Source organism: Hydra vulgaris, chromosome 02 (genome assembly GCF_038396675.1).
Source record: "Hydra vulgaris chromosome 02, alternate assembly HydraT2T_AEP".
Taxonomy (NCBI): domain Eukaryota; kingdom Metazoa; phylum Cnidaria; class Hydrozoa; order Anthoathecata; family Hydridae; genus Hydra; species Hydra vulgaris.
This window is the reverse complement of record NC_088921.1, coordinates 51,876,009-51,901,418: the sequence shown is the minus strand read 5'-3', so window position 1 is coordinate 51,901,418 and position 25,410 is coordinate 51,876,009. Positions and strand designations below refer to the sequence as shown.

Sequence of the window (25,410 nt, the reverse complement as noted above, 5' to 3'; positions counted from 1 at the left end):
ATACTTAATAGCTATGATAAAATATATTTATCACAAGTGTGATTCTAAAAAAAAATGTTTCTAGTGGTTAATATTCCACCATCACCCCTACTCATTCCCCTCGCTCCTACTCATTCCCCTAAAATAAGAATAACTATTGTTATTATGATACTATCGATCTTTTTATTTTTGTTAAAAAATGTATAGAGTTTAAAAGAATCAGATTGCTACTTTTAGCAGTGAAGAACCAATTAATCTTTCTAATTTTCCCATTTCCTGGAAAAATTTTCATTTTAAAGTTTAACTGCTTAAACTGCTAAAAGTAGCAATACAATTCTTTCGAAAAAAAAATTCGCAGTGTAAACCATACTTTATATACAATTTTATATATATATGTAAAATATAATTTCAAATTGAAAATAAAATGTGTTTTAAAATAAAATTATATATTTATGTATGTAGGTATGTACAGTAGTGGATCTCCCATTTGGTTAAGCATGCTAAAGCCTAAAACTCACAAGAGAAAAGTGGCCTTCAATGAGAAAGAGTCCCAGCACCAAACTACAAACTAATGTCCACCTGCGCTGCGCTGAGAAATAAGATAATAAAAAAAATCCAAATTAACGTACCAATGAAAATATTTTAGACTAAAACGTACTCTATAAATAGCTACAAACAGTGCAATTCCGGTGTAATCTTAGCAAAGAGTAGCCAAACAAAAACGAGGTGTCAACTTTAATAAGACTATAAGTGTTAGGTTGATTTTGCATTATTATTCGGAAATATATATTATATAAATGCAAAACGCTTTTTAACGCTAAAATTCCCTTTTAAGCAATCTAAGCACATCCATATTTTTTGTAAACATATCCATATTTGTTGTATTTCTTTGAAGGTTTGGGGCTTATAATATAATTAAAAATCTCCGGATATTAAGTAATAAGTGAAATATTTAGGTGGTAGTCAAAAGTAAAAAAATAAAAAAACAAAAGATTAAAACACTACCTAAATTTTAAAATTAACCAGCCTTTTACAATTCAAATCTGTCGAAGAAGGTTAAACATTTAAAGAAAGGACATGTTCGAAAGAGATAAATGTAACTGTTGATGTAGAACTAATTGAAGAACATACTACTGAGGGCAACGTAGGTACAGAATACCGAGTCAAAAAAATTTTTCAAGACAGACACAAGGTTTGCATGCAAGAAGAGATAGAACAATTGTCTGAAGTTAATGATATAATTGATGTAAGAGTAAACTATAGCGGTATAGGATATTGGACAAAATTAATTAATTCTAATTAATTTTGATTTTAATTAGAATTAATTAACTTTCTCGATTTTCGCTTAAACTGGTCATCTTAGTTTTTTCCAAAATAAAAAGAAATTGGTTCATATCTAGAATCTATGGATTCTGGATTTTGTCTGTAAGCAAAATTAAAAAGAATTTTCCTAATAAGCAAAATTATAAAAAAACAAAGCAGATTTTCTGTAACAGTTTTTTTAAATTTATGAAAAACGGTCAAAAATTTGTAAGATCCTCGCTTTGTTATTCTTTATGCAAAGGAGCAGTGTTTCGTTTACTATGTAAATTATTTCCCCATTCAGGAAACAGCAGTGTTGGAATATGACGGTTGTAAAGATTGGAAATGCATAAGAAAATTTTTTGTATCCCATAAAGAATCTGATGGCCATAAAAATGTCACGATGATCTACCTCACACTAAAATAAAATAAGAGCACTATAAATATAGAGTTTAAAGAACAGGCTGTTAAAACTGCAAAATATTACTAGAATATCTTAGAACGGGTAGTAGCAGCAATAAAATTTTTATCTGAAAGAGGTTTTCCACTACAAGATCATGACGAAAAATGGGCTCTCCACACAATGGAAATTTAATGGGTCTCATGGAACTAGTTTCAAAATTCGATCCTTTCTTAAAATAACATCTTACAAAGAGTCAAACCGGTGCGATGAAATCTACTACTTACTTAGCCAAACCTCTATATGAAGAGATAGTGCTGCTCATGGGGAAAAATGTTTTAAAACAAGTTATTGAGCAGATAAAAAATCACAATACAAAAATATAATACTCTTATTGTAGATTCCACGCCAGACATTGCTCATACAGATCAGCTGGCAATAATATTAAGATACTGTTAAAACGGAAAAATATTTGAACAATTTACTACGATTCTACAGATCAAAAATCATACCAGCGAGACACTATTTACAAAAGTATTTCAGTTTTCAAATAGTGCAGTTAAAGTTAGCTATCAAAAAATACTCTATACCCTTAATTATATATTTGATGAAAGTTCTGAAAAAGTAGAATGTAAACTAGAGGCAAATGGTTTATATAAAAGATTTACGAAGCGGAAAACAGCTGTTTTTACTGTAATATGGGAAATAATCTTAGAGCGTTCATTAAAGTTAACAAAATATTACAAACTCGTGGTTTAGATATATGTGAAAGATACACCTTACTCCATTAACTAAAGATATATAATATTTACGTGAAGATTCCGAGTCGAAATTAAAAGACTTTGAGAACAAAGCAGCCAAAATTAGTGCAGAAGTCAATTTTAGATAAAAGGTTAAATAACCTCTTAATTCTTTCTATTGAATATGATATCACGAGATCCATTTCCTATGATGAAGCTATTCACGAATAAGTATCCGTAAAGCGCAGAGAAATTTTTTTTTGAATTTGTTCTTTTTATAATCACTTATAATTGCAATAAAATCTTTATGTATTTGTTATTTTTTAGCTTTAATAGAACTTTATTTTTATGTCTGTCGTTTCATTTGTTCACAAAAACATCAGGCTAGTTCAGGTATTTAGAAAATTTAGCTTCTGGAGTGCTAGGGTAAGGTCCCAAAAAATTCAATCAGCTTAGAGCCCAAAAAAACCACGATCCGTCACTGTGTATGTCCGTATGTCTGTATGTCTGTATGTCTGTATGTATGTATGTATGTATGTATGTATGTATGTATGTATGTATGTATGTATGTATGTATGTATGTATGTATGTATGTATGTATGTATGTATGTATGTATGTATGTATGTATGTATGTATGTATGTATGTATGTATGTATGTATGTATGTATGTATGTATGTATGTATGTATGTATGTATGTATGTATGTATGTATATACATACATATGCAGGGCTGTAGTGAGATCAAAAATCCTTTCGGGCAAGGAGAAAAAATGCCGCCTCAAATTCAATAATTTTTTTAATGTTTAATTTGATTCAAATTTTGATAAACCTACTTAAAGCACATTTAAAATCAACTTTAAATCGTGCTTTGTGGTTGAAAGTCATTGAAAAAATTACCAGGCATTAGTTTTTTTAATAAATATTAAAATTAGACACATTCAAACAAAATTTATTTTTCTAGCTTTCAATGATGCAAAGTTATCCATAATTTCATTGTAACATAGAGATTTTGCCAGGGGATTTTCAATTGGCAAAATGACAAGATTAGTCAAACGTTCTTGAATTATTTCAGCTTTTTTTATGCTGTTATAAATGCCCCTGTCTCGAAGGTTTTGTATAGAAGCAATCAGACCAGCAATTTTTTTTGATGCAATATCAACTGTCATATTTTTTGATTGTAAGCTGCGATTCTCTCTGTCAATTAATGTAAGTATCATGTTCCAAAGGTCAAGCCTGCAAAAAAACTCAAAATCAACTTGAATCAAAATCTCTCTAGCTCCGGACCTTGTTTCAGCATTTAGCAGAGAATCATTAATAATTTCTTGTAAAACATTGCAAACATTTTTGATTTGATTATTTAGTGAGTGAATAGCCTCCTTTTTAGCGTGTTTCACTTTGACTTTTTAGGGTGACTTCAAGTGTTTTCATCAGTTTGTCCCATCAGGTAGTAGAACTTGAGAAGAAATTGAATATTTTTTGAACCTTTCCAAAAAATGTAATCATAAATGGGGAAACTTTTGCTGAATGGACTCCTACAAGATTTAGAGTGTGAGCTGCGCAAAGCACATACCGTGCTAAACCATTTTTTGCAGCTATTTGGGCTTGAACACCAGAATAATTTCCAGACATGTTGACTCCATTGTCATAACCCTGACCTCGGCAATCTTCGATGTTTAATTCATCTTCATTTAAGCTGAATAATATTTCTGAAGCCAGACCAACTCCGGTTTTTTGATGAGACTCAATGAAATCCAGAAAACTCTCTTCAATAATACATTCTCCATCAGTGACACAAACATATCGGATTATTTCTGACATTTGTTCTTTGTGAGAGAGATTAGGAGTGCAATCAAATAAAATTGAATAATATTTGGCTTTATTAATTCTCGTAACTATCTCGCTTTTCACCTTTCTGCCAAGAAGTTCAATTAGTTCATTCTGAATTTGTGGGGAAAAGTAACTAACAGATATCTGCTTAAGTTTAACATTCGTTATGTGTTCTGCTAAAGGATGATGATAGCGTGTTATTAGTTCAATTGTGTTGAGAAAGATTCCACTGTTTGGCTCACCAATAATATTGGAACTGCCTCGAAAAGCTAAATTGTTCTTAGCGCAGAACATAATTAAATCTATAACAACTTTTAGAATATTTCGCCACTTTTCTTTTTCAGTTTGGATGGCATTTTGAATGTCCTTGTCTAAAGATCTTCCCTCTCTCAGATTTTTTTCCATTTCTTTCCATGAAGTGAAACACTTTCTATGTTCACAGCTATTCTCGTGTTCTGGGATTCGAGGGTTTAGTTGTTTCCATTCTGAAAAACCTTTTGATGTATCTGCAAACTTGCTTGTCTTTGTGTTTGAAAAAAGGATACATGGAAAGCAAAACAAAGAATTTTTTGATGCACTGTAAAACAACCATTGACGATTAACTTTTTCCCCATTAGGAAGATTTTTTTCAAACCAACTAGAACTGAAATGTCTGTTTTCTGATGATGTTGATGTGGTAGGATAGACTTCTCTCTTGTCTTGTTTAGCACCATGTTCAACCAAAGAACATCTTAGACTGTCATTAATTTTGGGCCAAGTTGGTGGATCATCAAACTTGAATTCTAACAGATTTGTTGTAACTGCATTTTGGTTGACTTCATTGTTTTGCAGTAACTGTTCATCATCACATCAAAAAAAAACTGGACTTTTTTGCGCTGTAAAAATAAAAATAAACTAAATCAACATTTTTTCCATTGTTATATTGCAAATGACATGGCTTAGTTTGCTAAGTTTTTTAATTAAATCTATTTGTGATTTTGACTTGAAAATTCATCAATAAAAATATTTTTTACCTGGTTGTTCTGTTTGATCTTCGCTTTTTTTAATCTATTTTGCAAACACCTTTTGTAATTTATTGTCACTTTCAAGTCGTTGCTTTTTTAACTTTTTGAAAGCTGAACCAGATAGCTTTATTCTTTTTTTTGATGGTGACATAATAGATTTTAAAACTTTTATTTCAAAATATTTTACTTTTCTTGACAAAGAAAGAATGAAAGTTTCTGTGTGCGACTAGGTGTAATCAATAAATACAAATGCAATTGTTTTGCCTCGATTTCTTTTTTAAAAGTTCTTAAGTCAAAAAACTGCGAGTTAAAATTATTTTCATTAAAAAATTGCAAATCTGGTAAAAGTCATTAAGTAAAACATTATTTGTAGTTTTGAAAAGATTAAAGTGTTGCGTTCCAAAATCTATTGTTTGTTCAGCCATTTGTAAGAGTAATTAGTTCTTCCGCTAAAAAAAAAATTATTTTTTAATTCGCGAAAATTAATTTAGTTATATTTAGTCGTTGCGTATTTACCTTGATTGCGCAGTTGTTTCACTTCTTCCCATAGTTTCTTTCTCTCTTCCATAGTTTCTTTAGCGAAATCTTCGTTAATATATATATTCCATTGCCTTTCAGATTTTGTTTTAATTATTTAATTTTTTTTTAATTAATGTTTTAATTTCACATTGGAAATTATTTTAATTTGCATGAAGGTGCGAAAAAAATTATGAGGCGTGTCCAAAGATTTTGAAATGCAAATTAAAATTATTTTGGTTTTGAGGCGTCTTTAAAACATTTCATATATTAAAAAATGTTTATTAAATTTTGAAATATGCCGCCTTGCTAATTTGCCGCCCATGGCTGTGGCCTCGTTCGCCACCCCTTCACTTCGGCTCTGTATGTATATATTTATGTATGTATGTATGTATGTATGTATGTATGTATGTATGTATGTATGTATGTATGTATGTATGTATGTATGTATGTATGTATGTATGTATGTATGTATGTATGTATGTATGTATGTATGTATGTATGTATGTATGTATGTATGTATGTATGTATGTATGTATGTATGTATGTATGTATGTATGTATGTATGTATGTATGTATGTATGTATGTATGTATGTATGTATGTATGTATGTATGTATGTATGTATGTATGTATGTATGTATGTATGTATGTATGTATGTATGAAAGTATGTATGTATGTATATACAGTTAATTCCCGGTTGAACACCGGTTAACTCGAACTTATGTTATCTCGAAATGTTTTGTTTGGTCCCTAGAATTCGTCTAACTGATTACTATTAATATTCTCCGGTCAAGTCGAACTTTGGATAACTTGAACTTTGAAAAGTCGAACCATTTTTTTATCATGACATAAAGAAATCAAAATAACTTGATTAAAATTTTTTCTTAAGAAACCATTCCATTTAAAACATAAACAAGAGCAAAATATTTTTTTTATACTATAAATCTGAATAGAACAGATCGTTATCAGATGTAAAATGATGCTAACTAACTAAAGCTGTTACATAAAGAAATAATAGTTATATTTTGAGTGTAAAACGTATATATATATATATATATATATATATATATATATATATATATATATATATATATATATATATATATATATATATATATATATACACGCATATATATATATATACGTGTATATATATATATTTATATATATATATATATATATATATATATATATATATATATTATATATATATATATATATATATATATATATTATATATATATATATATATATATATATATATATATATACATATATATATATATATATATATATATATATATATATATATATGTATATATATTTTTCTGATGAATCTATGCTGATGAAACACAGTGTTAAATGGAAAAAATTTTTGTTAAGTGATTTAATATATATATATATATATATATATATATATATATATATATATATATATATATATATATATATATATATTATATATATATATATATATATATATATATATATATATATATATATATATATATATATATATATATATATATATAATATTGTTTTAATTATTTTAAAAGATGACATTTTTTTAAATTATAGGCTGCATCTTAAACAAGTTATTTATAGTTTAGTAAGAGTTTTATTTTTAGTATAGTTTATAATTTATAGTATAGTAATTTGATAGTCATAAAACCTGTTGAAAAAAAAAAGTATACGAAAAAAAAATTTATGAAAAAAAATCCAAAATTTCATGTTCCTTTAATTTATTCACAACACTGTACTTAAGTAAACAATTTTTATATGAATAAAAACCTTGTTATGAAATGTGTTACTTTTATATGAATAAAAAAAAGATAAAAACCTTGCTATGAAATTCTTCAGCGGACGACTGTAAAGGTATACTAATACCAGTTCCTTGCTTTTCACCGTCTGTAACATAACTGACAGCAGTACCTTTACTGCGTTTAATCGAACTTTTGTTTTTTACAAGCTTGGAAGAAAGTTTTTTCCATAATTCCATTTACAAGTTATTTTTATATATGTAATATAAATGTAACACTTTTACTGTGCTTTTTTTCTCGATGCTTTTTAAATACTCCAATAATTAATTTATAAAAATGCATTTTGTTAATTATTAAAATGTATTCAAATAATGTCGCACGATTTCATTGAAAAGAAATACCATACAAATCTTCTTTAGATTAAGTTATTGTAATAACAACATGCAGTATTATATTAATGCGGTGATAATTCGTTATAATCTTTTCTAGCAATAACACAAAAGATATAAGTATACTAAGCATGGGATAAAGTAGAATTATTTTTAATCAACCTAAATCAAACTGGATTATTTAAATGGATCGGATAGTTTTTATTTCTTAATCTACTTCTTAAAACTATCCAGATTAACGAGCTTTAACAAAAGTTTAATCTAATCTTTAACAAGTGCTAAAAAGTCTTAACTAAAGTTTAATCTAATCTTGTAATCTTTAATAGTCTTGCTTCATAATATAGAAAAAACTGTTAAGTATAAAGTAATTTTTTATTGTAAATTATTTTATATTGCAATAACATTAAAAATGCTCAATCAAAATATTATTTAAACTTTTAAAATAAGTTTAAAAAGGTTATTAAAAAAAACCTTCCGTAAAACCTGGTCCCGACTAACTGGTAAAGACAGGCTTGACTAAAAAGGTTGATTAAAGAATAAAGGTTGACAACATAAAATGGAATAGGGCGATCACATGTGCACACATCGAGCAAAATGTAAAGATAAGAACAACAATAATTATATACATCATCTCATCAATCATATAGACATAAAATAAAGTATAATGACACAACAAAAGCAAAAACATTAAAATGTCACCACAAACAAATAGAAATTAAAGTTGTGAATGGTTTGTGGATTTAAAATATTTTGTATTAATGTTGTTCTGAAATTAATATAATTCGAACAGGTTTAATTCATAGGTATTCGAAATAATGATTTAAGCTTGAATAACTCTTTTACTGAACTTCCCCAGCAAAGATTCTGTAGAGGAATTTCAGTGGACCTATATAAACATTTTGGGCGGTTCATTGTAGTTTTTTTATTCGATTACTTAGAGAACCATTAGTAACAACCGCCAAAATTTGATTTCTGATGACTAGCCACTATATCACATGTTGGAATGTTATCTGTTGGCTACTTATAACGCATGCTACTAATGGTCCAATAAGAAACTAATGAGCAAAACTCTGATCTGGTCTTTTTCGGAAAGTTTTATGCATAAACATATATAATTTTGTCAATTAAGATGTTCCTCAAAATTGATTATTTTTGTTTTAATGCTGTTGATGGTTTGCTGAAGAAGTTGAAGTGACATGTTATTGTTACTTCAACCTCTAGATGGTTTAGTAAATGCTTGGTCATATAAAAGTGTGAAAAAAAACATATTGCAATGTGTTTTTTTACTTAACAACATGTTGTTATAAACAAAACAAAAAAATTGTCTAATTATCAGTAGGCATTGTTCATATAAAGGCTGTGGAACATCATGACTGTATTTAATCATGTATATGTTAAGCTGTACAACACTTTTTGAATACAAGAAGTTATGTGAAGGTAATAAATCATTACTGGGAAATGCCAAATATAAAGACAACATGGTTGTACCACGGAAACCTATAATAACAACAGCTAATGGAAACAGTATTTCTGATGTTTAGCGACATGTTTCTTCAGATAGAGAACCGTTATTAAATAGATGTTTCTTTTTTAGATTAACAACAAAATTGACGAAACTGGTACCGGAACTTTTTCTACCATTACCGTTACCGTTACTAAAAGAAAAAGGACCAATTATAACACCACGTTTGTACAAAATTTACCTCAAAAGAAAAAGTTTAAGAAAATCAGAAAGCTTATTATTAGACGACTTAATAGAGGAAAATTATTTGGACGACGAAGAAACTACCGCGTTTATATAGATATTAAAACTAGTATATCTAATTTTTAAAATATCTTTATTTTAAAATTATTTATTTAAATAAAAATTTACAAAATAAATATTTATTTCTTTGGTCTGTCTTTAATTTTATTTTTTATAATCGGTAAACATCTTGGAACGTAAAAACTTTGAGTGGCATTTTACTGCGCGTAAACTGTATTACCTTGTAAAACATCAGTATAATAATTTATTGTCTTTAAAAAATCAATATTATAACTCGGTGGTGAAAATAATTCTTGGTCTTTGAAATATTGCTGTAAATTACGGTATAAATCTTCGTGATATTCATTTCGATGATTAGTTCTACATAATATTTCATGTGTTAATTTAACTTGAAATGTGCAACAATTCGGAATATTAATAACTTCACCTCCTACATATTTTTTTTAAACAAAATATAATTGATCGCTTTAAATTATTTTCAAAATAAGGATGATTATAACACTTCTGATATTGATCAGTTTTTGAAACCGCACACCAGCCTGTCTATTGTATACTAAATAATTTTCTTATGCATGTGAAGGTATACCATCTGGTTGATAGTTGTCAAAATCATTATTTGTTAAAGTTTGACTTCCTTCCATCCCCTTTATGACATTGGCATTTTCAATACCTGTAAATTGTAGTTCCCCAAAATGATATTTTTGAGTAGTGTCTGGTAATGAAGTAACTAATTTATCATTAAATTTTATTTCTATAACTAGTAAATTGTGCCTTATGTGTTACTTTGGTGTTACTTACCCATTAAATAATCAAAATGATTAAAATTATAATATTCAATTCCATTTAAATTAGCATTACTATAATTTGAATATGTAAACAAATCAGACCATAACTATTGTCATAAAATTGTAGGACTTCATTGCGACATTTCCATGGAGAATCAATGTGTAAGTTGTGATCCCATTTAAATAACCAAAAGTTTGTCTCCCTATTACTTTTGCTTTCCAACAGGGATCATTTAAAGATACTGGTATTGCTGCTCCAGAATGAAACCCATACATTAACTTACGCATTGGTGGCTTGTAGTATGATTTACCATCCGAACCATATTCTTGTCTTTTATATAAATTTATATTTACTTATTTATATTTCCATAAATTTATATTATACTCACTTTGAAATACTGTAATACTTATTAGCGAATCAATTCTGGCATTAAAAAATAAAATTTGACATTTGAAGCTTTTCTTTGTTGTGCGTTAGTGTTTGTTACTGGTTCTATAATCATCGCTCGACCAGTGTCGAATTCGGCAACTGCTTACACCGGTTTTCACATACCAACACCTTTTAACAAATTTACCAAGTTTTCATAAGTATTTTGTATTTTGAATCTTAAATAGATAAAATGTAGTAATGCTTTTTGTATACTTTGAACATCTAAAGCGTTTAGGTTTTCAGCACGAATTCCGCTGCTATTTTATTACTAACGCATTACCTTGTGAAAGAGTTGACCTAATTAATTCTGCGCGAGGAGTCATAGGTAACTCATCATCACCTCTAGATCGTTTTGACCAGATGATGTAAAACTTTGTGTGTTAGGTGTATTTGGCACTAACACGTTGGAATGCCTTGCTTGATACCTTTATACACCTGGTTAAGCGTTTGCCAGACACGGTACATGTCTTCTTATGTACTTCCAATTTCCATGATTCACTATTACATCCAAAAATGTCCAATAAATCACATGTAAATAGGTTATGGATAATACACTCTTGGTATAATGAATTTCATGCAGTTTTGCCACACCAATTACCTAATACCTAGACAACTAAAGCCAAACCAATAATATATATCAAAGATCTAATTTACAGAGCCAAAGTACCTAGAAAACACACACTAATGCATTAAGACCAATAACTGAGCCCAACGGAGCCCTTTTTGGTTCCGATTGGTTCCAGAGGCAGGTGGAAGGGTGTTGGTTTTGCTTTGTCACCATAGATGGAAGCTTTGTTAAAAAAAATTTTTCTCGCAAATAAATAAAAAATTGGTTTAATATTTATGCCAGTTTAATATCTATCTTTAATTTCTATGTTATGATATAACATTTAAAATAATTTAAATAAGCTTTAAGCTACAAAACCTTAATATGCCTATTTTCTTGAAAGCACTGTATAAATTTCGCCTTACACTGTTAAAAAACCGTTAAGACTTCTTACCTTAACAACCTGGAAAAAAAAAAGTGCAACCGTAAAGTAGTCACAATAACCCCAGCTTTTTGGAGACATTCTTTTAAATATTGTTAAATACCAAAAACTTGCATACATTGTGGTAATGAAGAGACATATAGCATAGCATTCTATGAAGAAACATATATCATACACGTTAGCTTTTCTCATAAAAGAACATTTGCGCAAACAAATAACCTCTTTTATAAGTAAATTATTCTCAAGTTGTTAAGTTGACAGCAAAGCTTAAAATATTAAAAAAAAGAAGTTAAGCTTCAGTAATGGTATTTAAGTAAAACTCTTGCAGCTTTTCAATTATTAAGTGATGAAATCTTTTTTTAAATTACCAATTTTTCATCAAACAAACAGTTGTTTGTCAAACTAACACGCATTTGTTATATTAACCTACAAAAGGCTCTTCAATGCCAGCCTACTCTTCAAATAAATTTAACTACCTTATATTCCATCAAACCTCAAATTCCATCCAGTATCTTAGGAATCCCTAGAATTTTTATAATAAACCAACCATACAGCAAATAAAAATCACACCAAGTTCAATCAAGATATGGCAATATTTTACAGCAGTATTAAAAAAGTCAAAAACTGTTTTATCTTGATGGTGATATTGTACTTCTGTGCTAAGACACTTGGACATGCTATGTTTAAATTCAATGCTATGGTTGAATACTTTAACAGCTGCATAAGGCTTAGCTGTAGTTGTAATACAAGATTTATCTGAACAAAGATTATCTGCTACTGAAGGCTATTGAAATAGTTTAAATAGTTTTAATAGATAAAATATATATTTTATTAATATAATTTAATATTAGTTATTTAGGTGCTCCAAGAAGTCATAACAATAAAAAAACAAATAAATAATAAAAATATTGCCTCATAATTTTTAAATTAAAGCTTTTTGTGGGAATAAAAAAGTGTAACGTAACGTAGCCAATATCTAGGTATTTAAGCAAGCCAGACATATAACAAAATAAAAATGAAAATTTGAAAAAAACGTTGTGATGTTAAAAAGCATTTTAGCATATAATGCTACAATTACCAAAAATGTTTTTTCAACATTAGAACTAATGTTTACAAAATAGTCAGTGGTAATGGCAGAGTATGCTGTTTTTTTAATGAATCTACCAATTATCCTTATAAGAACACATTTTAAAAAACCGTTACATATTAAGGTGAAAGGGAGATACTGTTCCGACGCACAATACGCATCATCACGTTAATGAAAAAATCAGTAAACAAAAAAGCGCACGGTGATACATGGTGACATTATGAAATCCCATGGATTGAATTCTAAAATTATACAAAAAAGGAAACTAGTAAATCAAAAAAAAATTCTTTTTTCAAATCCATGCTTTATGCAAGCAGAATTCTATTGGGCCTAGAAATTCTTTTTTTGTTATCTTTTGTAGAAGGAAAGATTACTGTTTTTTTTTTTTTTAAAATTTAAAAATTACTGTTTTTACTAAATTTTTGTTTTTTAACTTAATAGCTTAAGACTTAAAAAACAATAGGTTTTGAATCGCTGCGCTTTAATATCTTCGAAACTGCAAATAATTTGCAAATCAATGATTTTTGTGACGTAATACGCAATTCATATCAAATAAATAAAATGTATGGGAAAATACAAATTAAATTTTTGTTAACTTAATTAACTTTTTTTGGTCAAATTTTTCCATTTCCTTGTATTGTCATCGAAAATGATTAAGTGTGCAAAATTTGTGGCACACAAACATATATATATATATATATATATATATATATATATATATATATATATATATATATATATATATATATATATATATATATATATATATATATATATATATATATATATATATATATATATATATATATATATATATATATATATATATATATATATAGAAAGTAACCTTATATAAAGCATGGAAAAAAAAACTGTTTCAAAAATCTGAAACGAAAACGTCTGAAAAGTATGACAAAGAATAATAATAATTAAGTCATGATAGAGTGTAGGTGAGAGATGATTGACTTAACAAACTTAGTTTAATATTAATTTTTTATTTAGTGTGCCCCAAGAAGTCCCTACGGTCTTCCGCGGTGCGTCTTATATAGACGCATTGCGGAAGAGCATTTGATAGGAAGTTTACGCTTTTTTCCTTACAAATGTTATAAAACTTGCTTAGAGGTGGTGTTGAACCACGGATCATCAGCTTCTGTGGCAAGCGCGCTAACCACCGCGCTAAGGTATATATATATATATATATATATATATATATATATATATATATATATATATATATATATATATATATATATATATATATATAATTATTTTATGGCGCTAAAACTAATTTAAAGTTTAACTTTAGACTTGATACAGATGTTATTACTTTAGACTTGATACAAAATTCTAAAATGAATCATCATTGCTACGAATGTTTTGCCCTTGAAACATGGCCGACGACACGGGTTTCGAAGTAGAGGGGCACATTCGTCAAGTTCTAAAAGAAAGTCCTATTTATCTTGAATTTTCTAAATAAAAATAAAAAACCCTTTAGAAAAAAAGTGCTCCTCCCCCCCTCCACGTGTCGTCGGCCTTGTGAAATATCAATCATCTATCACATCGTTTGTTTTTCAGTTTTTATAATAAAGATATAAATATTGATATATAATTATTTTTAGTTTTTTAGCGGCGAAAGAGAGAGGTATATTAATGGCAACCCTAAACTAAAGTTCGCCTGCAAGACAATTATTTTTAGAATATAACGGTATTTATAATTGCTACAATAAGCGTGCAAAAAGTAACTAGCATCTGCGCATTAAACGAACTCCTAACTTTTGTATGTAGTAACATAATATTTCTGTAACATGGTAGCATAATTATCATGTAATACAACATGAAAATAAGCAGTATTTATAAAATAATTGTTCAATCTTTTAAATATTATTTTATAAATTTAATAAAAAACTGTTTAATGTCTTCAATAAATATTTGATCAATTCGAGCCAAAAGTTTGTAGGAAACGCGACGTCTAAAGACGATTATATATTTATTCATTTTATGAAAAAATATTTTTTTTACAGTGAGTTCAAGATAACAGTGTTTAAAACAAAAATTATTTATTGAAAATATTATATTAAATAAGCATGAAAAATATTATAAGTACGCCAAAATTAGAATCGTATATGTCTGACACAAATGGCAACCTAATCATTACTTTTGTTAGACATATTTTTAGTTTTAATTACTAATTAATGACAAAAACACCAAATAAAAACGCTATTACTATTATAACCGGCTCCACTGACGTAACGTAAGACTAAAACAACATAAAATCTATGATTTTTTAATCAAAATATTAAACTACATTTTCTGAAGTTTAATCAATTTTCAATATATATCCTGCTTCTCATAAAATTTACAATTTTATTTAAAAAAGTCTGGAACTTAGCAAAGTGGCATGGTAAAGCTAACCTGAGATGCATGGTAACAGCTATAATGATTAAATATTCATATCGTTACTGCGTTCTACTGTTACTAATTCATAACTAACAATATTTTTACATATGCAGACAATTGAATATTAATAAAAAAAGCGTTAAACTTGACATGAAATCGTTTATCATTTTACCGTTAAGTCCAAAAACCTTTTGAGCAATCATCTAGTTATATGCAATCTCGCGAATTCTAGCAACAATGCTGGCCATCAATTCGAGTAAACATACTGCTTTTTTAATAGTCTAATAAAGAAAGAGAATTAAAAATATTAAGTAAAATCAAAAGTATCTTCTCAAGATTAAATAGTAGAAGCTTTTTTAAATATATCTTGTATATATAGGTTAGACTAAAAAGTAATGGGTGGTTTTCTGAAAATTAGCAAGCTTTGGAAGATTTGAAGAGTTTTTACTATTTAAAAATGTTTATTGGAAACTCCTTCCGTCGAATACTACATTAAAGGCAGCAACCTACCGTACTTAACTCAAAAGCTTTAAGCTTAACTAGTAAAGCCCAGGACACGAATAATATTGGAGTTTGGCCGGAAAGAGTTGTTTCTCATTTGCTAGAAAGCACTCCGACATCATCTCAATCACCTCTTTGACTTGAACTTAAAGTGTTCTACACCAACGGCATTCGCCCCTTGCCTAAGCGTTGGCAAGAGGTCATAGACAATGATATTACATAGATTGTTGAAATTGAAACTGACCTTGATGCCACTAGATGTAACTCCTAAATCGAATTCCATAGTTGTTGTTTTAAGTTCTTTTCGATTGCCGTCCATATCAAGCATTGAGTAATTTTTCGAGCGACCAGAGTGCACGACTTAGCATTTGTGAGGTTGAAAAATATAAACAACTTCTTAGATCATTCGACTACCTGGTGCATGGAGTCTTGGAATTTTATCACATCGCCTTTTGTTTTGATGATTTTAAAATTTTTACTGACGTCTGTATAAATCTTTATATAATGCGCCATGTCGACTGGAAGGTCGTTTATAGAGATGAGGAACAGAAACTAAACCTTGCGGTTTCCGGTTATCTTTACATGCTGATTTGTTATTGCTGATAACCGCTCTCTGTTTCCGTTTTTAAACCAGTCAGTTATTCACTTGAGAAGTGTGCTACGTATGCTGTATCTTTTAAGCTTTAGGAGACGTTGGTGTGGTATTTTGTCATAAGCTTTGGCAAAGTCGGCGTAAACTAGATCTATGGTGTAATTAGGAAACAGTGCATTTGTTAAGATGTCACGTGCTTCTATTAGGTTTTACACGTCTTCGAAGAAATCCATGTTGAGATTTTCTTAAGAGCCTATTTTCAAGGCAATGTTAAATTGATTTTTCAAGGCAATGCATGACTCTATTGTGAATAAAACTTTCCAATATCTTACAGAGTACTGATGTGAGAGAAACTTGTCTTTAGTTTAAGCATATTTTTCTGCTTCCGTTTTCAAAGATAAGAGTCACGTTTGATAGCTTCCATAGGTTAGGAACTCAGTTATTGATTTTTTAAAGATCATTGCTAGTGAAACGGCTATTGCAGTAGAACAGTGTAAAAAAACGCATGGATGTATGCCATCGTAGCCTATTGACTTTGTCTCAATGAGTTTTTTAAACATTTGATGAACAGATATAGCTACTATTTCTGTTTCACTCAAAATTAATTTTCCTTTTGTACTTTTCTCAAAGGTTGGCATCTGATAAAAGAGTTGAACGGCAAACATAGACTGGAAATACTCGTTAAGCAAATAAGATATTATTCTTGTTTGTTGTAAGCTTTTCATCAATGTCTTTTAGTGACCTAATCATTTTATTTGCCATTTGTTTCTGTTTGACTTGGTTAGGAATGGTCAATAAAGTACGTACGGTCGGATGGGGAAGAGGGGTACGCAAATGGCGTATACGAGATGAAGGGCAGGGGATCAAAAGTAAGGAGACACTTGATTTAAAAAATATCATAAAATGTTGGATAGGTAGGTTAAAAGCGTAGGTTTAGCGTAAGCGTACTTTTAAAGAGGTGGAGGGTACTCAAAAAAGCGTAAAAAAAATGCGGAGAAAGGAGGGTCGAAATAAAAGCGTTCGCTTTTTATGGACAACCCCTTATAATGACGTTTATAAAACGGACTGCACTTTCATTCTCAAACTTAACAACTGCTGACCTCACAACTTTAACAAGTTCCTTGCAGGCTGCTTTATGCTCTTTGCAAATACCTTCATGCGTCCATCGACCAGCTGCTAGATATTTGCATCAAAGTTTTCTTTTCTTTTTCTTTTGTTTGAAGGGTGTTTTAATTAAAGGTATGTATAAATTAACCAATTTTTTAATTTTGTCAACGAAGACCTCATCAACTGCAGGTGTAGACGAATGCTTTGCCTTCAAGTATGTCGTCTATGCGGCCAGGGTCATCAGTATTAATTAGATCTAGTGTGCTTGACGGTCTTTCTTCTCTATTTCTGCGGTGTGACCGGAAAGTGACCATTTGCGTAAAAATATTTTTGTTTAACTATTGCTGAAATTTCACGTCAGTTGGATGTTCATTTTGTATATGCGCAACCATTGCAGTTTCAAGTATTTCATATGTTGTATGGCTAATGTTGAAATCTCCGTAAATCAGGATAATTGTGCAGACGAGTTTTTGCAAGTTCTGCTTTGCTGAAACGATCGATTTGATGACTTGTTCAAAGAATCTAATGTCTTATCATGCGGTTGGTAAATGCAGTCTGTTCTCTCACAATATTTGTTCGATATTTATTGAGTTAAGTTGATTAACTTTTGTTTCATTTTCTAAGATGTCGTCTTTTATGTAGGTTGCCACTTTTATAAAGATTGCTATTGATCATAGATGTTCATAGACAATCATGTTTCATATTGCTAAAAATTATTTATGGAATCAAAAATAAATGTGAAATTTATTTTTAAAAAACGCTCAATACTTTTTAGCCAACCAAACATCATTTTACAAAAAATAGTAAGATACTAGTATTTGCAATTTGAATCTTTATTAGTTTATTTTGCGTTGTTTGTTATAATTACTTTTCTTAACAATTTCTTTCAAAGAAAAAAGTTATAAACAATCAAAGCTAATGAAAAGTTAAATAAATAAAAAAAAAAGTTAAATAAAAAAACAAACAATTAAACCGAGAAGACAGCAAGTTTATAAAAATGTTGTAAAATTGAAATTTATCTAAAGTCCGCACCTTCTGAATCAATGTGCGGACTTACTAAGCGAGAGCTTACTGTATTAATGGAAATTTCTTTTTGTTATTTAGTACTACTCAATATTCAACTTTAATTAAAGACATATTTCTTCAATGTAGAACCATTTTTGACGATATAACAAAAACCAAAATGATTCACATATGATTTTTTGTAGATTTATTACTTTTTCTTAATTACCCTTTCCCCATTTCCTTCCTTCCTATTCTTTTTAGTTTGTAAAGCTTTTGAAATCAATTAACTGTAACTTTTTTTCAACCTAAATGTTAAACCAAACAAAAAAGTGATGGTTTCATGATTTGTCAACTTCAGATTGGTTTATTTTTAGGACTTTTTTTCCAATTTTGTTTTGTCCAACTTTTTATAATATTATTACTGAGGGAGGAGGGGGCGAGATGAAAAAACAAAAAGGTTTTAATACAAGGTAAACGCTTCATTAAATGTTTCAGTCAATCGTCTCATACAACCTAGCCGGACAAAAGTCAATGCAAGGAATCAATTAGTAGATAATCCCATATTACTGAATACTCCCAGAGAAAAATTCCAAAGATTAATTAGTGCACAAATTTTTTAGTGTTAAATTATTAGCGCATAGCGACACTTAAAGGTAAACATATTTTTCTAAACATTTTAGTTGCAGGTTTGTAGTCTAATAATAAGATTATTTAAAAATTGCAATTTTTTTCAGTTTTTCAATTTTTGAAGTATGAAACTAAAAATTACAAGCATAACAGCTAAATTTGCAGAAAACTAGAATGCAGCCAATAGAATGATGGATAAGTTTTTAAATAAAAATAAAAGTTGGTTAGAGGGCAATAACTTAGAATTTAAGATAAGTTTGCATTGGTCCTGTGCTTCCACAAACAAAAAAATAAAAAATTGAAGACTTATCTATAAGTGGTAGAGTTGAAGAATCAGCACAATCGCAAAATGTCAATGAGTTAACCACAGCTGCTGATTTAGCATATCTTTTGCTTGGTCGAAGAAACATAGCTACTTCAATTAGAAACAGTACAGAAACACAAAAGCGAACAAAATCTACTGATATTAATTGTGGTGGCAGGCAGTTAAGTAACGATGAAGCGTTAGCTTATTTTGAAGATTCCAAGTGTACTAGTCACTCTTATGAACAAACAAGAAAGTGGTCACTGAAAGCAGGACATGAAGTATTTCCATTTTACAATAACTTAAGTAAATCCAAAAGATTGTGGTACCTTCCAAAAGACTATATTTCTGTATCAGAAACACGAGCTGATATTAAACTTCAAGCCATATTGAATAAAACAACAAAACGTTTAATTGAAACACCATGTCAATTTCTTAAATGTGCACCCTCTAATTTGTCACTCACCAAAATAAACAAATGGGGGTGTGACGAATATTCTGACCACAGTACCTACAAACAAAGATTTGAGAACTCCGATGCAAATAATGAGTTCTTGTTTGTGTTTGCATTTGCTCAACTAAGATTGAGGGATGACTGTATTACTATTATTTAGATTAATCCTCCACCACCGTCAACATTTAATTGCCGACCATTTAAATTCATATTTTCAAAAGAAACACAGGAATTAACTGTAATAGAAATTTACAACGCTTTGAAAGAAAATATCTGAACTTCTTCCAACATTGTGTACTGTTGGTGAATTTAAATTTATTACGAAACACAATCTGTTACTTACAATGACAGACGGAAAAATATGAAATGCTTTAACTGATGCAAGCTCTACACAAAAATGTTATATTTGTGTTGCTACTCCAAAAATGATAATGATGAATTGATAAGTAAGCTTGATAAAAAAGAAAATTACATTTTTGGTCTGTCTACCATGCATGATTGGATCTATAATTTTGAATGTTTGCTACACATTAACTACCGTTTGGACATAAAAAATTACTAAAAAATAACTTTCAAGTTATTTAAACCATAGATAAAATGACAAAGTATTACTTATTTCAACCTTTCATGACTAAAACAATTGAACTGGTAAAGAGAATATTTTTGTCCAGTTAGATTGTATGAGACGATTCACTGTGCGGTTCCAAAAGTGGTTTAAGATTAACTTAATCACCATTTTTAACTCACAACAAAAACTTTTTCTTTTGAACTAAAGTTCAAATATTAAATGATGCGTGGGAGTAATGCAACTATAAAACTATATTAGACCAACTATAAAAGTTTTAGTAATGTATTTGTGCTTCTGAAATTAAAGGTCTTTGAAAAGTGTGTTACTATAAAATGAACATCAGCCAAAGGTTAAAATGGAAAACATCTGGAAAAACTTTAATGTTTAACTTATCAAAATCAAAATACAATGTTGGTATAAAGCTTACAACCCCCTGCACCAGTTAGGAAATTACACTTTGCATAAAGTAATTCAACAATAGACTGGTAAATAGACTGGTAAATAGACTGGTAAAAGCATATATTAACTTGTATTGACAATATGAATACTTATGCTAAATTAATTTAAATTTGCAAAGTGTATGCAGAATTAATTTAAATTAGTTAAATTTGCAATAGAATTGAAAAAAAAGACTCTTTAGATTTCGTGAGAATGAAAATTCTTTTATCAAAAGAGAATTTTTTTTAAGAATCCTTCATATCAACATCAATAAATACATCAGGTGCAGGTTTGCAAGAAACAGATTTTGATGCCTGACAAGAACTCTGAATAGAACTAGGGTCAAATGTTCTTAAATTAGCAATAAAAAAAAACTTATCAATATTTATTTCCAAAATCTGCTTCATTTGATTTTTTATTCTGGTTATCAAAAAATGTCTCCAAGAATGTTTTTTTTTAACTTTCTTATAGATTAAAAGGTGGAAGTTTTTATATTATTCATAATGAACTAGCAGATTTTTTTTTTGCAATAGTATGAACAAGTAAAAATGTAATGTGCATAAAATTAACTAGCAGATTTTTTTTCTGCAATAGTATGACCAAGAAAAAATGTAATGTGCATAAAATAGTATGACCAAGTAAAAATGTAATGTGCATAAAATAGTATGACCAAGTAAAAATGTAGTGTGCATAAAATAGTATGACCAAGTAAAAATGTAATGTGCATAAAATAGTATGACTAAGTAAAAATGTAATGTGCATAAAATAGTATGACCAAGTAAAAATGTAATGTGCATAAAATAGTATGACCAAGTAAAAATGTAATGTGCATAAAATGCAAACAAAAAAGTAAAAGTAAATTTTATAAAGATTTTGTCAAATAAATGAATCATTTTATAAATGAATCATACCGCTATTTTTTCAGTATCCTCCATGCTGTTTAAACTGGTTCCACCCGAAATCATTTTTGAAACAGCTTAAAAAATAAAACTAAATTCATATAAATAAAAAAAATAAAAAACTAAAATCAAAAATTAGAAAAAAATATGAAAAATCATAAAGATACTTAAAATATCTGATGTAAGTTTATTTGGTTATTTGTTTATGAATAAATATTTTTACATAAAAACAAATATTTAAAACATCTCAAAAAAGTAGTTTAAATTCTCAACAATAACCAAAATCAAATCAATGTACTAAGTTATATTCAAGTACATATTAAAAATTACTCTTGTAGCAACCATTTTTGATTTTGTTTATTTTCTAAACCAACTAAAAAGAAAAAATCTTTGTTACTAGTTTTCTTTTTCTTTCCCTTCAAGAAGACCACTAGTAGCTTACAATTTTTTACTTTTTGATTAAGTCAAAGTGTGTCTGTCTAAGTGCTGTTGGTCAAAAAAACTTTAAATATAAATTTATAAACAGTTCAAATTTCAAAATAGAATAGAAGTAATGCAAGTTGCAGCAAAAATTAATGCTTCTGATACGACAACATTTGAAAAATGAGGATCAAACATTATTTTAGCAAAAACGTTACAAAAAGTTTCAACTTAAAAAATCATACACAAAAAGACTTATTCAGCACTTATTGGGTTTGTATAAATATATTGAATATCCAAAAGGAACATATAAAATAAATTGTCTTCAAATCAAATAGTGGTTTCTAAGCATGACGCAGATGTGAGGAAACTAATAATCTTGGATAATGATAAATTTGCAGAAGAAACTTTTCTTTTCCAAGATTTGGTTAAATAAGACTTAACTAGAATTGAAGGTGGAAAACTTATTACCTAAAGTTCATAATGTTATCAAGTTAGCAAGTACCTGAACCCTCAGTTTATTCAAAATCAGGTTTAAAAATTGAAAAAGAAAAGTCATGGAAATAACATTACTCAGCAAAAGCTGCCTTCAACTCTAAAAAAAAATTTAATTAAAATTTTTTTGGGATTTTGAATGGAAACAAAATCAGGGTTAGTACATGGATATTTCATTTATGAGAAACAGATGTTTGCTAATTTAATTTGAGTCATTCAATGCTGCTAATAACTGAAGAGTTGTAGAAATATATATTGCTTAAAACATTTCTAAAAATTATGTTTTGAGCAATATACATTTTAATACTTTTCAACTTTATTTAAAAATAAAAACCATTTCTATGCAAAAATATAGAATGTCAATAATTTTTTTTTTATTGCTGTAAATAATAAATATATTAGGTCTAGAAAGTAAAAAGTTTTTTAGGTAATACTAAGTATAAATGTAACTTTTAAAGAGGGTAAAGCTATAATTGTAATGTATAAGTAATAAGTTGAAAGAACGACTTTTAATGTGTTTAATGTGTTTAATGTGTAGAGCTTGATTGATTGTAGTGTACCTGTTTAATCTACTTTATTTACCTCATTCTCTGGATGTCCCTTAAATTAAAAGTAATTGTAAAACAAAAAACCTTACAAATTTATAAATTACAAAAAACAAATTTATAAAAAATTTATAAGCGGTTTTTATGATGAAGTTTAATAAAGATAATAAAATTACAAAATAAATCAAGTGTAATTATTTAAAATTTTTTTTATTGTAAATAATAAAACAACAAAACAATAACAATAGCAGCAAACAAAAAGAAAATGAATTTTCCTCATTATAAAATCTATGGATTTAATAATTTTTGATGCTTTCCTCTATATAAAACTTATGGATTAATTAATCATTGATGCTTTAATATCTTTATTAAATAATTTTAACATAAATAAAGTTTACTATTACTATTACTGACTAATACTCAAAAAATGAAAAACAAAAACCTTGTAACTTTTCAATATCTGCTTTTGATAGCCCGTTTTTAATGACTTCTTCAAATTCATGTCTGGAAATATCTATACCATGCTGAAGTATGTTTAAACATTTCTCAATTTCACCAGTCTTACTCCAAATACCAGTCTACAACCGAAAGATTTTAGTCATAAATTATATCAATTGTTACATAACTAATATATAAATTTTATCAGATTAAAAGTTTAATAATATAAGAAAATAATATCTTTATAACATATATCAATTATATTTTAAAGTAAAAAAAAAACATTTACCTTGTTTACATGCAAAGGATCTTTTAGAAACCAAAATCGAAGAAAATTTAAACCAGCAAGCAATCTAGAAGGAAAACCATATTTAAACAAAACAAACTAATATTAAGAGAAAACTTGTAATAATAAAGCTACTGATCTAGTCAAACCACAAAATAATCTTGAAAAGATAACTATATAAGTTAATCAAACCAAAAATTTTTTGAAGAGATAAGTATATATGCTAATCAAACCACAAAAATAATCCTGAAGCAATGACTATATAAGTTAATCAAACAATGAAGTAATCTTGATATTTTTAATAGTTTATTATACAATTTTACTGTAATTAAATTCCTTTAATATACAACTTATAGCATACAATACAATAACAACTTATAAAATACATATAATAATATACAACTTATATCTGTATTAAATATAAAGGCTATTGCTATTTTTGTTAAAAAAGAAACTTTAACATAAAAGTTTAGAGTATTCATTATTCAGATTGCTAATCAACCAATAAATTATTAAATATTTTTATAAGAAAGTTAGAAACATTATCTCATGCACAAATTAACATAAAAAAGTATTCCTAAGAATAATAATATCATGTGGCTTTTCAAGAGTTCAAATTTTTCAAAGCTGTTATTATTAGTAGTATTAGTTTTATTATGCTGCAACATGCCAGAAGTAAACAGTTCTTGTTTTGGTAGCCTATTTAAAAATTTACAATTTATATCTAACGAATTCAAGAATAAATTCAAAATTATTTTTAATGATTTCAGAATCGCTTCAAGGTTTTCAATTTCTATAAACTTATCCAATCTTGATTTAAAACTACTTATAGTACGAACATTGACGTTGTTTTGTTTGTATTGAAGGAAATAGAAAATCGAATTCAAGTAACAGAATGAAATAGAAATTTAGTACCAGCTAATACTTACAAAGATTTTTCTAATAAAAGGACTTCTTATTATTTAAGCAACTGAATATAAAATTTGTTTTTGTTTAATTAGATACCATAAAGTGAGGTGAATAGAGACAATAAGGCAAATAGAAAACCAGAAAAGTTTTTTAAATGTCTACAAAGTGACAGAGACAGCTAATAGATCGGTGAATCTTTTTTTTCCTATCAAGTATGACTCAAGCCCATATAGTTAACAACATTTTAATTTGCTGTGGCATTATCTACTGCAGTAAATCATGTTAAAGAATAAACCTAATTTGTGGAAAAAAATATGAAAAAACTTTTTCTACACAGACAAAAGCACTGAAGGTGTAATTGTGAAACTTTATCAATTCCTTGTATTAGCATTTTATATTGAACATACACCTAACATTAACTAACATATTTTGATTGACTAAAAATTCT

General features: G+C 28.1%; 2 protein-coding genes across 5 annotated transcripts in view; both read right to left on the bottom strand.

The window, feature by feature from the left end:
• The window catches only part of LOC100211463 (metacaspase-2), an 84,232-nt gene extending 76,393 nt beyond the window's left edge, over window positions 1-7,839 (bottom strand). Inside the window, exon 1 of one of the 2 annotated variants that reach the window (XM_065791322.1) lies at window positions 7,613-7,839. In XM_065791322.1, coding sequence (XP_065647394.1) covers window positions 7,613-7,771 — 159 coding nt within the window. In that variant the 5' untranslated portion in view covers window positions 7,772-7,839. The remainder of the gene's footprint in view (window positions 1-7,612) is intronic. The other variant, XM_065791323.1, reaches the window with a different exon arrangement.
• Window positions 7,840-15,245: 7,406 nt separating this feature from the next.
• LOC101240406 (glomulin) overlaps window positions 15,246-25,410 on the bottom strand; it is a 67,935-nt gene continuing 57,770 nt past the window's right edge. For 2 of the 3 annotated variants that reach the window (XM_065791319.1, XM_065791321.1), the window contains 4 exons: window positions 24,057-24,120; window positions 23,772-23,907; window positions 21,882-21,946; window positions 15,246-15,655 (listed from right to left, as the gene is read on the bottom strand). In XM_065791319.1, the coding sequence (XP_065647391.1) occupies window positions 15,578-15,655; window positions 21,882-21,946; window positions 23,772-23,907; window positions 24,057-24,120 (343 nt within the window). In that variant the 3' untranslated portion in view covers window positions 15,246-15,577. The remainder of the gene's footprint in view (window positions 15,656-21,881; window positions 21,947-23,771; window positions 23,908-24,056; window positions 24,121-25,410) is intronic. The other variant, XM_065791320.1, reaches the window with a different exon arrangement.